At 40.0% G+C, this 16,173-nt stretch overlaps 1 protein-coding gene across 1 annotated transcript in view; it reads right to left on the reverse strand.

Annotated features, from left to right (window-relative positions):
- Positions 1-2,125: 2,125 nt before the first annotated feature.
- Positions 2,126-16,173, reverse strand: part of LOC136873690 (solute carrier family 35 member C2) — a 42,554-nt gene continuing 28,506 nt past the window's right edge. Inside the window, exon 7 of the mRNA XM_068228007.1 lies at positions 2,126-2,553. Coding sequence (XP_068084108.1) covers positions 2,215-2,553 — 339 coding nt within the window. The 3' untranslated portion in view covers positions 2,126-2,214. The remainder of the gene's footprint in view (positions 2,554-16,173) is intronic.

The raw sequence follows: 16,173 nt of genomic DNA on the forward strand, positions 1-16,173 counted from the left end.
TAGATTTAAAGACAATTATGATATTGTTTATCATGAGTAAAAGTAAAAAATAGCATGAATAAGAGATGTTGAAGTAACATGTTTTTATGTACAAGTTTTAAATACAATTCCTGGAAAATTTTGAATGCAAGTGAACATGGAAATATTAGCAAATGCATGGACAACAAATTATATGGTATTCAAAGGCGATGTATTGATAAATTCAACAGTGATATGGTAATAGCACTGATTTCTAAATTGCCAATCCCATACTGTTTCAAGAACGTAAAAATAGACTCTACTCGATCTTCAGTTAATGTAAGAATCCTCTAGCAATTTCATAGAAAGCATGCTAACGTTCACTATCTAAGAAACAATGACAATGAGAAGATAAACCTGTCGCGAAACCAGATGTATCAAATTACAATACCGTACATTAAATTCTCAGGTTCTTGCAACTGCTTTGGCTTTTCAAAACATTACAGTGGATAACATATTTACAGATCATGCTGCAATCAGGAATAAATAAATCATGTTAACTAATGAAGATGATAACCTTGTATGACCTAAAGCCCTTACAGTGGTGCTTTGATTTACTGATATTTTAGTACTACCACTTGTGTGTCAGGTGTAATTAACCCAACGAATGCTACGCCCGCCTGTAGACGGGCTGACGCGGCCGGTCCACCACTGCTACGCCTGTCTATAGACGGTGCGTGAGAATTTTAATTTTTTTTCAGTTTCCCGGTTCACTTTTGAGTGCGAATTTGATCTCTGACATGTTCTGCCATCTGTTGGGCATTATGTAGAACTAATTGATCAGAGATTATAGCTTTGCGAAGTAACTTGCAGAGCTTTTTGTAGACATCTGTGATGTAAACAAACATGGCAGAACAACAATCTATTTGATCTTGCAGCGATGTTATTTCAGATCACAGAATCTTTCACTTATTATCCACAGTGGAAAGTGATAATGGAGATGATCATTTTAATGAATTGTTAAGCGATTTTGAAAGTGCGAGTGATGGAGAGAGTGCCGAAATATTGTATGTAAAAGAGCTTCCTTCTAAACGAAAGAAGAAAAACACTGAATACAAGGCTATTTTATCACTATTTTCGTGGCGGATGGATTACTTTTCTTCACCAGAGATCAAGTAACTGACAGGCTCTGAGGGCCAAGTAGTGTTTGATGACAACCCGAAAATCATTGATTTTTGAAACTTTTGTGCCAATGGAGTTGGTGAAGATAGTTGAACAAATCGGCATCACAAAAAACCAGTAGAAAACATTTAACTATCACCAAATTCCAGGTTTGGAAAATATTTTAGAATATCAACTTGTATACTTCTAAGAACTTACATGTATTAGTTGCCTTCAGATTTTAGGAAATAATATTATTTTGGGCTCTTTACTTTGTATAAAGATAATGCACGCATGGGCACATAAGTGTAATTTTGTTTCTCTCAAAATAATATTGAACGTAAGTGTAGGATTTTCCATTTGCATTTAGATTTATAAACAACCAACATTTATAAACATTTTAAGGTAATCACCCCACTGATAAGTTAAAAATTGATACTTTTATCAATTTTTTTACATACGAATATAAAAACTCAGCACTGAGGTACCAAACAGCCAAGTGGTAACTCAGCACTTACAAGGTTAATTCCAATTCAATAATGAAGGGAAAGTAGCCAAGGAAATATATCTCCTTCTCCTTACCAATTAAAAAAAAGAAAACACTACATGAAAATGTGCAATTTCATTCTCCTTTAACATCTTCAAATATTTACACGTCAAATTCCTCTTGTTACACGGTTTTCACACATTCCCTTGCAAGGAATTTTGATTTTACTTGGATTTAAAAAACTCCATAAAATTATTCATAAACTCCCTAACTGTATGAAAGTTAATTTGGCAAATAACATAACAGGAGGAATGCTCTTACATTGAAGTGCAGCATACAAATAGAATGATATATCTTCATTAGAAAATTCAACAAAGTATACAATGGTAAGCTATTGATTCAGGAAGAGAAACCTCTCCTTTTTAAAATATAAAAATCTTTCACAATTTTTGTATTTCAATAATTTCTAAAAATATATATATTTCAAATTGAAAAAAAGATCATGCATGCTCAGATGAATGACTTTCAGCATAGTTTTATTTGTACAGATCAATCATTTTAAAAACATTTACAAGGTTGTCACAAATCCGTTACCTAGGATTGTCTCTTCATTGTAATATATTAAACAAAATATTTGATGAATCCTCATCGCTTTCACCTTCACTGCTGGACAGCTGATATGGAAGGAACTTTGCACTTGATTCCCGTAAATCACCACCCAACAAAGGTACACGAACTTCTGAACCAGCAGACTGAAGTTTAAGCTTCTCAATACTGTTAATGGACTGTACATCGAGAGTGCTTTGAAGATTTGCTTGCCGAGTGGCCAAGGCTTTTCGAAAAGAGTGAAACGATATGCCACCCAAACACAAAATAAGCCCAATAAGCTTTTGGAAACTCATTTGATCACCAGCCCATTCCACAGCCAGCACTAATGTAATTACTTCCTGAAATACAAGAACACAGAAGGGTGAAACAAACAGAACTAAATAACATGAGGTACACAAAATTAGAAGAGTCTTCTGAGAATTAGCAATGAGAAGAATAATACAGCAAAGAAACTAGGTATAGAATGCCAGATGAAAACATACAATATATTTCTACTCCTTAGTCCCCTTCCCGATATGGGATGAAGTGAGATGAAATTGTATGGCATGTTTCATGTCTGGAGACTCTTCCTGTCACCAACCCCAGTTGAGGAGCTGATAAACATGAAATGGATAATTGAGAATGAAACTGGGTAAGGAAGTGGAAGAAATCAGCTGTGGCCTATGACTAGGAACTGACCTGTCATTTTAAAGTGAAAATGGGAAACCACAGAAAACTATTCTCAGGACAGCTGATGGTGGGGTTCAAACCCACTCGTGCTCCACATGCAGAGCTTGGCTCCATAGCCATACCAAGTTAACATGCGTGACCACTCACCTTGGTAGAAAAACGTAAGGTATTTGAAGTAAACTAACTTCATAATGCATGATAAGTTATAGCAAATAATTTCATGATCATTCATAGCTAATAGTTCCAATTTATAAGGACCTTCATTAAATTTAAATACAACGACCAGAGTGGTCGCATGTGTTAACGCGCTATAGAGCCAAGCTCTGCATTCGGGAGACAAGTGGGTTCAAACCCCACTGTTGGCTATCCCGAGAATTTTTTGTGGTTTTCCTTTTTCACTTCCAGCCAAATGCTGGTACAATTCTTATTCATAAGCCACAGCTGATTCTTTCCACCTCCTTACACAATTGCATTTACCATCATTTTCATCTTCATTAGCTCCTCAACAGTGGTTGGCGTGAAGGAAGGGCATCTGGCCATGAAAAACATGCCACATAATTTCATCTCACCTCATCCCCGATACCATATCAGGAAATACACACACACATTAGATTTAAATACATTTTATAGATTTCCATACGATAAGTTGAGAATCCAGAAGTCAGTACACGTATAAAATGAAATAAGTGTAATGCTCACAACATAGTTACACTCAATGGTAATAATAAGTACAGTATATGGACAAATCATACCCCTGAGCACTTTAAGTTTGATGCCCCCTGCTAAGGTATATAATACAGTGGAACTTCGATTATCCGTTCCCAGAAACTACGTTTTCCCGCCTTATTTGTTCAAATTATAGCGCCCCGCAAACATTCTAAGTAAATCAAACTATAAAAATCCTGCGTTATCTGTTCCTCGAAGAAACGATTTCCCAGATCAACCATCCAGAAATATCAGTCCCATCAATACTACATCCTTGATCATTCAAGAAAGAGTATCTCACAAAAGGACAGCTACAATGTACCTATGGATCTTAACGTTAACGTCCCATCATTGCGATAATTAGAGCAAGTACTGTACCGAGAAAGCAATTGGTAGTGAACTTGCATAAGTGACCATCTTAGCATCGTATTCAGCTAGAATTATTTAGGGAATCCTTAGACATCGTTAAGCACAGTGGCCACAACAGCTGGAAGGAGACAGAGAGCATTTTGACAGCTCTACTTGAAGATGGAATGAGTTTTGTCAAATGTCCGTACTTATAAAACATCTACACTATGTCCAGAGTTAGATGTTTATTTTTGACTTTTTTCTATTGTATTGCCAAACAGGTTTTCGGCACTTCCTAAAGGACACTAGTTACAGTCACTGGGCTTTCAGACAGGAATCAAAATTGCTCCTTCCTAACAGGAACATAGTATTTTAATATGTTCGGATATGATTATGTTCTCGAGCCCAGAAGAGATGTTGCACCTTACATATATAAAGCCATTTTTGTTCTGGACCTAATATAAGACGGGAAGTTTTAAGTTTACATTTTGATGTTAAATGTTCTTATGAAAACAGCAGTCATTTTAATTGCGCAGCATAACATTTAAAAAGTTTCTATCATTCCTAACTCATACTTGCTTTTGCTGTGAGCGCGCTTTCCATCTGAGCTCTAAGTCACGAAGAAACCAAAATTTCTGGTTGATCCCTTTCCTCCGAGTTTCACTCATTTTCACTTATAACCAACATTTGCACACTGATATTATAACTAACTTCACTGACTATTCACACTAATGACGACGCTACACTACGCCAAAGAGTAGGCCTATGCTCATGCCAATCCTTAGCTTATCCTTACAAGCGTGCTACAACTCGTTATATGTTTTTGGTCTTGTTCGCACCCCTTATACCTGCTTCAAGGTTAACGGTAGCAAATGAGAAATATAGCAACTTTTTCTTAGAACCTATATTGTCCCTGCATTCCTACTGGTTATCATGGCAACGGGCATAACTGTCAAGAATTTCATAAATACCGTACAGCACACTCAAACCAGTAGGCCTATTAAGTTTATTTTCCCATTTTAACCCTACACAGCATGATTTTTTACTTTCTCTTTATTTTAATTCTAGACATGCATAATCTAATGTATGTATGTTGGGTATTCAGCCCGAAGGCTGGTTTGATCCTCTGCAGCTCCGCCAACACTGTCATAAATAGCCTAGGCGTCACTGAAGAGGTGTACTAGGGAAATGAGGAGTGAGGTATTTTCCAGAGTAAGGGAAAAATAGTTTAAAATATTCTTAAAGTGGTTTTGACAGAGTTTTAGCATGAAAACCCACATCTGACTAATTAGTCCTACCATGCACAGATGACATTTGTTTTCAAGGTTCATTTCCCATTTTCAGTTTGCTCACTTGAGATGGAAGACCTTGAAACAGTTCTTTCTGTTTGTGATACACAATGCTACATCACACTTTTCACAAAATATCAGGATTTTCCCCTTAGATGAGGGAAATTTGCACCATTGTCGAGTGTCTTTGTAAATTGCCAGTGTTCCAAACGATCTTGGCAAACTGCTGCTGGGGCCTTCTTTCACTGCTTTATGAGGTCTCCTTCTACTTCAAAACTTGGCCGTCCTCATTTTGGGATGATTGACAGCCCTACTTGACTGAGGGAAAGCGCTAAATCTTCCCGGAATGATGCCAAAGTCGTCATGGTATTGGATACCCCGCTGGGCAGCAACTCGTTGATACAAAATCCATGCATTCACAACGTCATTTCTAAACTTAAATGTACACTAGGTAAGCTGACTCACACTAACATCTTTGTAGCGAACGTGCCCAACAGGCATGATTTGATTAGAGACTCGTGTGTGAACACTGAAGTGGACAAAGTTAATACAGATATGGTTAAAATTTGTAAACATTTTTGTAATACACAGGTAACTGATAGCAGCAGTTTTGAGAGACACTGTTACATAAAGCATGGCCTCCATCTAAACAATACAGGTAAACAAAAGATAGCAAATATTGTTCTATATTTTATTAATCTTAAGATATGTACTGTAAAAAAGGCAACTCCCTTGAGTTATAATACTGACCAGGAAAACTAGTAGAAAGAGCTAGCTGTACTTCAAGCTGGCTCAGTCAACTAGAAAATGTAACTCAGGAAAGTAAGGAAGTTCAAGTTACCCAATTGCAACAGTCAAGTTTTAGGGAGGAAGGGGGTCTGAGATTGCTCTTGGTAAACTGTAAGAGTGTAGTAAATAAACAATTAAAATTCGATACATTGATGGAATCTTATGAGACTGATGTGGTGATAAGGAGTGGAATTGTGGTTGAGAGAAGGGGAGGGTAATAGAGAAGTATATCCAGAAGGGTACACAGTCTATCGTAGAGACCGAGGAGATAAAAAGGGAGGGTGTTTATTCTGGTGAAGGAAACTTATTGTTCACATGAATGGTTTACCGATGAAAGGGATGAAATATTAGGGATAAAATTAGTTTGTGATAATATGAAGGAGGTGGGAATTATAGGAACATACAGGCCTGGAAGAGAGGAAAGAGACATGGAAATATTTGAGAAAATAATCATTATACTCATAAAAACAATAATAATGATATGGTAATAATTGGGGGAGATCTAAACTTGCCTCAAGTTGAATGGAATGGACCAAGTGAAGCCCATGAACAGAAACTGGCAAATAAGTTAATTTGGGAGGGAGGATTTACACAAGTAGTACAAGAACCGACTTGTCTCAATAACTTACCAGATGTATTATTGGTTAAACCATGGAAAATTGTTGATAAAACTGAGGTAATTGAAGGAATAGGTAACCACAAGGCTGTAATAATGGATGTAGGACTGGTACCAAAAAGGCTTATTAAGAGGGTCACATAAGACAAGAAATTGTACAGAAAAACTAAAGTTGATGAATTTAGGACTTACCTTAAATCACAATTCAGTTGTTGGATAAGTGAAGGGAGTAATGTGGATACACTTTGGGCTAAATTTAAAGGAATCATTTGGGAAGGAGAGAAGAGATTTGTACTTGTTAATAAGGGTAAAATGACCTCAGACCCTGTTTATTATACAAGGTAAATAAGAAAATTAAAAAGAAAATGTAGAATAGTAAACAGGAAAATCAAAGAGGGTAGGGAGAGTAGAGATACTAGAAAACAGCTAATGAGGGAACTGAATAGGGCGAAAAAGGAAGCAAAAGAGAATTATATGAATGGCATACTTCAAGAGGGTAATGACCATAAAGGGAAATGGAAAAAGCTGTATTCATATATCAGGAATCAAAAAGGAAAAGGAATCCAAATTCCTACAATGGTGGGAGAAGGGGGTGAACACCATTTAACAGATACTGAGAAAGCAAATCTATTTAGTAGGGAATTCAGAGATTCAGTAGATGATTTCAGGAGTTGGAAACCGAAACAGAAGATAGAGAGGGAGAGAGACAGAGGGAAACAAGAAGCTTCTCATTCACAAATGAAGATATTTTCAGAGAAATCCAACTGCTTCAGCAAGGAAAAGCAGCAGGAAGTGATCAAATTACTGGGGAGGTGTTAAAGACAATGGGGTGGTACATAGTGCCTTATTTAAAATTTTTCTTTGACTCTTTCATAAATGATAGTGTAATACCAAAGGAATGGAAGGAATCTATAATAATACCAATTTATAAAGGAAAGGGTGATAAAAGGAAACCAGAGAACTACAGACCAATCAGTCTGACCAATACAGTTTGTAAAATACTGGAGAGTTTAATATCGAAGTACATCAGAGGGATACATGATGATAAAAATTGGTTCATGAGGAGCCAGTATGGATTTAGAAAGAAATTTTCTTGTGAGGCACAACTGGTAGGATTTCAGCAGGACATATCAGATCAATTGGATTCAGGAGGCCAGTTAGATTGCATAGCCATAGATCTTTCCAAAGCCTTTGATAGAGTGGAACATGGAATTTTATTAAAGAAATTGGAGGGAATAGGATTGGACGTACGGGTTACACGTTGGATAAAAACATTTCTAAATTCAAGGGTTCAGAAAGCCAAAGTAGGAAATAATGTATCACAGGACGAGAAAGTTTGGAAGGGAATTGCACAGGGTAGTATAATCGGTCCGTTACTGTTGTATGTCCGGCGCTCCCTTCTCGCTCCGCCAGCCAGCTACACGCGCACCAAGTGTCATTCTTCTAGCCTCAACGCGCAGCCCTCAGTGCGCGTGCCTGAACAGTCGTGTGTGTACTATAAAGAGGAACTCCCAGCCTGTCCAGATGCCCACTTGCCCCGGTGTCCAGCTCCAGAATACACCCTACGTCGAGCACGGAGGCTACTCCTCTTGAAAATGTGCTTCGACCAGGTGGACTGAATTTCTGGCAGTACGAGGTCTCACCTCTGGTCACCGCTCCTCTTCCGCTGCCCATATCCAGTCATACTATTACATACCGTCATATTTCCTTAATTGATGCAAGCTCCCTTGGTTTCGCCAAGTAAGAATTCTTCCAACATTGAATTTGCCTTTATGAACTCAACAAGGAAGGACTTTCCAAAACATTTATGTCAGTACTTCTGATAGTTTTCGACTATCGACTTTCCATATCAAGGACTATCTTTTCGAGATAGAAGTGGATGTAAATACTGTAAACTTGTATATAGTGTACAAAAGATAGACTCTTTCTCAAGATTCCTAATTCATTTGCTTCAAGTTAAATTTCATTTTATTTGTGTAAATAGTGTATATTGCATTTGAAGCGAATAATAAAGTTGTGTTTTGTAAATCTCAACCTTGGTTACAACACAACTCTATGGCGACGAGGTAAAAAAAAAAAAAAAAAAAGGAACGCAACAAACACTCCAATTCATCGGCCCCAGTCACCAACTCTGTGGCGACAGGATAATAACTTGCTATTCATCCACTCCTTCACGAGGTACAGCAAACTCAGTGCCCTCCTACACTTAGACATTGGCGACGAAGTCAATCAGTGCTCGGTGTGTCGCCCACTTAACAGACATTCCACAGCTCTCTGTCGTGCGCTCCACCTGTGTGGCACGCTCCAGCGTGTTTGCTTGCTCTCTCTCTCACTCCCAGCATATATCGGTCAAGGTCGCGCCTACAACCAGTTCTGACACACAGCTCTCCTTGCTCTTTATTGCACGCATCTCGCAATGGCTACAGCTGAGCAACTCGCTACGGTATTCCAAGCCTTACAGCAGCAACAACAACAGTTTATGCAACAACAACAGGCAGCATTAATTCAGGCTATTCAAGCTATTTCTGTCTCTACACAGCCATCAGCTATTCCTCCGTTCTCTGCTTTTGATCCGGCTAAGGAAGAATGGTCAGTTTATTTAGCACGCTTACAACAGCATTTCATCTGCCATTCTGTCACAGATGGCAGTTGGCAATGCTACGTGTGAATTACTACGTAAATTAGGTCCAGAAGAAAACCTTTCTGAGGTACCATTCGCACAGCTCCTGGCCCGTCTCACTGAACATTATGCCAAAGCTCCTCACATAGTGGCTGCTCGCTATAAATTTTTTCAGAGCAGAAAGCAACCCCATCAGACACATACTGAATGGATAACTGAATTGCGTGGTCTAGCTAAACCCTGCCAGTTCATATGCTCCAAGGACGGTTGTGGTTCACCCTACACTGATTCTCTCATTCGGGACATGGTAATTTTACATACTCCTGAGGACAAGATACGTTTTGACGCTGTCAAGCAGAGTAACCCTTCTTTAGAAGACGTCCAGCGTATTGCTACGGTTTATGAGCTTACTACCAAGACTGCCGCAGCCATAGCTTCTCCACACGAAGTTGCTCAAGTCTCGACTCAGGCCCGCAAGTCCTCTGCTACAGTGAACCGTCCAGATAAGGCGCTCTCTACCAAGCATTCTCGCCAGGGTCCCTCTCGTAATGCTACAAGGAAGCCCAATTCTAAAAGCACCTCGAAACTCCTGCCTTCCTGCCGAGGCTGTTTCAAGCATCATGAACGTCGTGACTGTCGTTTTTTCAAAGCCACTTGTGAACGATGTAATAAACTTGGACACATTAAGACTGTATGTCGGAGTTCGCTCCGCCCTGCTAAGACTCCTGCAGCACGCCCGAAGCATATACAGCCCCGCCAACAATCTTATTCTGCCCACAAGGAATTCTCACAAGATCATCGTTCCTCTCTCATTCTCTACTCGATCTGTCGATTTTCAATTAGACACTGGATCACCTGTCTCTATTATTAATCTGGCTACCTACCATGACTTAGGTTCCCCTTCATGCTCTCCAGCTGACATCCAGCTTGTGACGTTTAACAAAAGGAAAATTGACATTAAAGGTCAAATCCAGCTTCAGGCTAGTTATAAAGGAATTCAGAAGGCCATTCCTCTTCTCGTAGTTAACAACTACACTGCATCCAACATTATGGGCATGGATCTATTTAACTTATTTGGTTTCCAGATACATGACAACATTAACGTTGTATCTACATTGCATCCTACTTCTGATGTTACCGATCTCCTAAAGCAGTTTCCTGAAGTCTTCGACTCTCAGCTCGGAACAGCAAAAGACTATACAGCTCACATACAGCTGAAATCCGGAGCTAAGCCTCGCTTCCTCAAAGCACGTCCAGTACCCCTAGCACTTCAAGACCTGGTCACGAAAGAATTAGACCGATGGATACAAACTGGAATTGTGGTACCAGTTACTTCTAGTCAATGGGCTACTCCACTAGTGGTAATCAAGAAACCTGATGGTAATGTTCGACTTTGTGGCGATTTTAGATCTACAGTCAACGCACAACTCGACACAGATATCTTTCCTATTCCACGTCCAGAAGACTTATTCCGTCGTCTCGCTGGTGGACAATTCTTCTCTCGAGTTGATCTTAAAGAAGCATATCTCCAGCTACTTTTAGACGAAGACTCTAAGAAATTTCTAACACTCAACACTCCTCTCGGACTGCTCCAGCTCCAGCGGCTCCCATTTGGTGTTTCATCCTCAGCGGCTATTTTTCAGCGCTATTTAGCTCAACTCACTGCCTCCATTCCCGGTTGTGCTAACTACCTGGATGATATTATTGTTACGGGAAAAGATCATCAGGAACATCTAAACAATCTATGCCTCCTTCTACAGAAATTGAAAGACAATGGCCTACGAGCGAATCTCGCTAAATGTACATTCTTTCAGCCTCAAGTTCACTACCTAGGACATATCCTTGATAAGACTGGAATTCGCCCTAGTGCACAGAATGTCTCAGCTATCGTCAACATGCCAGCACCTCAGAACCTCAAGCAGCTCCAGTCCTTCATAGGCAAAGCGAACTACTATAACAAGTTCATTCCCCGCTTCGCTACAGTGGCAGCTCCATTAAACGCTCTACGTAAAAAAGGTGTTAAATTTCAATGGACTCCGCAATGCCAACAGGCATGGAAAACCATCAACAACGCCTTAATTCAAGCTATACAACTCACTCATTTTCAGCCCGACAAGCTCCTCACGCTAGCTGCTGACGCTTCAGACTACGGTGTCGGTGCCGTTCTCTCCCAGAAGGATCGTCATGGACGGGAACGCCCCATCGCTTTCGCTTCGAAAACACTTAATGACCATCAACGTCGATACTCACAGATAGAGAAAGAAGCTTTAGCCATCATCTTTGGTATTCGCCGTTTCAATGAATATCTCTATGGCAACCATTTCCTGATCATTACTGATCATAAGCCTCTCGTACACTTATTCCATCCTGGTAATAAGATCCCTGAGAATTCCCTCAGAAAGCTTCAAAGATGGTCCATGTTCCTTTCTGATTATTCCTATCAGATTGTCTATCGAGCCACATCCCAGCATTGTAATGCTGATGCCCTCTCACGCTTACCAGTTGGTCCTGATACTGCCTTCGATTCTCAAGAATCTGAATGTCTTCAGTTGGACATAGAACTTGAAGATACTGTCTCCAGTTTTCCTATTGATGCTACCTGCATAGCTCAAGCTACGGATAAGGATAGTACACTTGCTACTGTGCGTACTTACATCCGCAACGGTTGGCCTCTTCAGAGCAATCTTCCTGCCCACCTTGCACCTTATCATCGTATGCAGCATCGTCTCACGACTCGTGCTGGAGTCGTACTCCTAGAAGCAGGCACCATCTTCCGAGTGGTTATCCCACTTAGCCTACAGAAACAAGTTCTCGAATTATTACACCAAAGCCATTGGGGTATATCCCGAACGAAGCAACTAGCACGTCAACACTGCTACTGGCCCGGTATTGATGCCGCCATCGAAAAGCTCATCCGTCATTGTGAACAATGTCAACTGAATCAGAACGCCCCGTCTTCTGATCTAGCTTCATGGCCTCCTGCTACTACTCCATAGGAACGAGTTCACATCGATTTCGCAGGTCCTTTCCTCAATTCTATGTGGTTAATAGTCATCGACTCACTATCGCACTTTCCATATGTAGTGGATATGCATTCGACTACTACGACCGAAGCTACCATTCGTGCTCTACAGAAGATATTTACTACAGAAGGCTTACCTCAAGTCCTCATTTCGGACAACGGACCTCAATTTACAGCTACTGCTTTTAAGAAATTTTGTACATATAATGGCATTCGTCATATCCTAGCACCGCCTTTTCACCCTCAATCTAATGGTGAAGCTGAATGCTTTGTACAAACATTTAAGAGAAGTATGAAAAAAGCTGTCTCTTCAGGCTTAACTAAAGACCAAGCATTGCTCCAACTCTTAACCAACTACAGAACTCTGCCCGGCGCTGATAATATCACTCCTGCACAGAAGCTCCATGGACGACCTCACAGAACTTTACTTTCTCTGTTGCAGCCTATTCCGGCCCAGTCTCAGACCTCACCAACGAAGTTCTCAGTCAACGACAAGGTCTACACCCAGACATTCAGGTCAAACCCACTCTGGATACCTGGAGTCATCTGCAGATCTTTGGGTCATCGTCTCTACGAAATACAGACTACGGAGAAACGTATCTGCCGCCATCAAGACCAGATACGTCTGTGCTACCGCCCATGTCCAGCTATTGATTCTATTGCTCAGCCAGATAAATCTATTGCTGAACGAGCTTTAGACCATTTAATAACAATGGGTTCCTTTCAGGACGAGACAGCGCCACTCCGCCCGGTCCCAGCTCCGGACAATCCAACAGAGACATCAGCAGCTCCGGCCCAGCATCGCAGCCGCCGCCAGCGCCGCCGCCGTTTCACGCCGTACCGGCGTATTTAGGAGGGGAGGGTGTTGTATGTCCGGCGCTCCCTTCTCGCTCCGCCAGCCAGCTACACGCGCACCAAGTGTCATTCTTCTAGCCTCGACGCGCAGCCCTCAGTGCGCGTGCCTGAACAGTCGTGTGTGTACTATAAAGAGGAACTCCCAGCCTGTCCAGATGCCCACTTGCCCCGGTGTCCAGCTCCAGAATACACCCTACGTCGAGCACGGAGGCTACTCCTCTTGAAAATGTGCTTCGACCAGGTGGACTGAATTTCTGGCAGTACGAGGTCTCACCTCTGGTCACCGCTCCTCTTCCGCTGCCCATATCCAGTCATACTATTACATACCGTCATATTTCCTTAATTGATGCAAGCTCCCTTGGTTTCGCCAAGTAAGAATTCTTCCAACATTGAACTTGCCTTTATGAACTCAACAAGGAAGGACTTTCCAAAACATTTATGTCAGTACTTCTGATAGTTTTCGACTATCGACTTTCCATATCAAGGACTATCTTTTCGAGATAGAAGTGGATGTAAATACTGTAAACTTGTATATAGTGTACAAAAGATAGACTCTTTCTCAAGATTCCTAATTCATTTGCTTCAAGTTAAATTTCATTTTATTTGTGTAAATAGTGTATTTTGCATTTGAAGCGAATAATAAAGTTGTGTTTTGTAAATCTCAACCTTGGTTACAACAGTTACGTTTCTTAATATACGTTAATGATTTAGGGAATAATATAACATCAAAAATCAGACTGTATGCAGATTACATAATTGTTTATAGGGAAATAAATAACATTGAGGATTGTACAGAATTACAAAGGGACCTTTAGAGTATCCAGCAATGGGTTGAAGAGAATAATATGAAGGTTAATGGAGGCAAATCAACTGTTACAACATTTACAAACAGGAGTTTTAAAACTGAATTTGAATATACTTTGGATGAGATAGTTATCCCAAAAGATGGCAAGTTAGATTTGAAAGTAATTTGCACTGGAGGGGTCATGTGGATGACATTGTTGGGAAAGCATACAGATTGTTCGATGTCATAATGAGGCTACTTAAAGGATGCAACAAAGAATTAAAAGAGAAAAGTTACTTAAGTATGGTTTGTCCATTATTGGAATATGCAAACAGTGTTTGGGATCCTCACCAAGAATACCTAATAAAAGAAATAGTGTGCAGAGGAAAGCAGCAAGATTTGTAACAGGGGATTTCAGGAGAAAAAGTAGTGTATCAGAAATGTTAGAGGAACTTGGGTGGGAAACTAAGTAAGAGAAGGGAGAAAACTAGACTTATAGGATTATATAGAGCCTATACAAGAGAAGAAGCATGGGAAGATATCCATGAGAGGCTTCGGTTGGAAAATAATTATATCGGCAGGACTGACCACAAATATAAAATTAGAAGGAATTTTAGCAGAAGCGATTGGGGTAAATTTTCATTCATTGGGAAGGGTGTGAAGGAGTGGAACAGTTTACCAGGGGTAGTGTTTGATCCTTTTCCAAAATCTGTACTGATATTCAAGAAGAGAATAAAAAGCAACAGAGAAAATAAATGAAATGTTAAGAGGGCATTCGACCTGTGCAGGTTAATGTAAATAAAAAATGTGTGTGGATAAATTAATTCCATCCCCTGGTCCAAGGAGTTTGGACAGCCAAAGTAGGGGTGAAGTACAGTGGGGACTTTGAGGGCCCTGGGACCGCTACGGTAGCTGTGAAGGCCCTTCAGGAACTCTGAAAAGTGGTGGCAAAAGGGGCTCTGGTTAAGACACAGCAGGTCGTTATGCTACTTAGGTTCCAGAATGGGTAAAAAAATAAGTAAATAAATGCAATGTAAATTTTAATCTTATACCAGTTGTATAGTATCATTTGAAGTAATTACACATACTGTATATCAGTTTACTAAATTTGTAAGTAGTACAGGAGATATTATAAGTAGAATTTTGTAAACAATATAAATTTATTAAGGATGAGCTGTGTGTTTAATAGAAAATTAATTATTTTTCTAGGGGCTTTACGTCGCACCGACACAGATAGGTCTTATGGCGACGATGGGACAGGAAAGGCCTAGGAGTTGGAAGGAAGCGGCCGTGGCCTTTATTAACGTACAGCCCCAGCATTTGCCTGGTGTGAAAATGGGAAACCACGGAAAACCATTTTCAGGGCTGCCGATAGTGGGATTCGAACCTACTATCTCCCGGATGCAAGCTCACAGCCGCACGCCTCTACGCGCTCGGCCAACTCGCCCGGTATAGAAAAAATTGTTAGCGTAAATGGTATAATATTGTATTTTGGGAAAATTTTCTTCTGTTGTTAATTTAATATTTAGTGCTTGACAATAATGTATTTTAGTGTACCATTTGCCACCGAGGTAGACACCTCATTTGCAAATAAAGAGATTTTGATTTGATTTGATCTAAGGAATGGTAGAAGAGTTTAATGTACCATTTCTTAGTTCTCATTATGATTCTGTAACGTGCCATGATTTGAGTCCCAACAGGTTGATTCCTCCCATATGTAGAATGTATACAATGATAATTTTTCTTTCTTTCCTATCAAATCTTTTGACTTTTTTTGGTTGGTTCCGAGCCTACAAATGTGGACATTAGTGTTACAATTTTGTTGTCCTTCCATGCTACTGCAGACACATCAACAGAATCAAATTTAGCAATACACTCTTCACATGTTCCCCTGGGATTTTTCTTCATATCACTCTCAATCTGTAACTTCAGTCCAGGTACACTGTTCCTTCGTACGGTTCTAAGACAGCAAATACCTCGGTTTTTCATAAAAACCAAAAGTGGTAATGTGGTATAATAATTGTCAAAGTAAATCTTATGGTGAATATTACAAGGAACAATTTGGCACAAACGTTCTACTAAATTAGCACCTGCCCCAAGATCTGATTCCCCTCGCGATTTTCTTGGCCTGTATATACTTCCAAGTTATACGCAAATCCTGACACTCCACTAAGCACATATAGTTTGTAACCCCATTTGCGTGGCTTCATCTGGATGAACTGTTTGAGATATGAATGACCATTTGTTGGACACAGCTGCCC

The sequence above is a fragment of the Anabrus simplex genome, chromosome 5 (genome assembly GCF_040414725.1).
Source record: "Anabrus simplex isolate iqAnaSimp1 chromosome 5, ASM4041472v1, whole genome shotgun sequence".
Classification (NCBI taxonomy): Eukaryota; Metazoa; Arthropoda; class Insecta; order Orthoptera; family Tettigoniidae; genus Anabrus; species Anabrus simplex.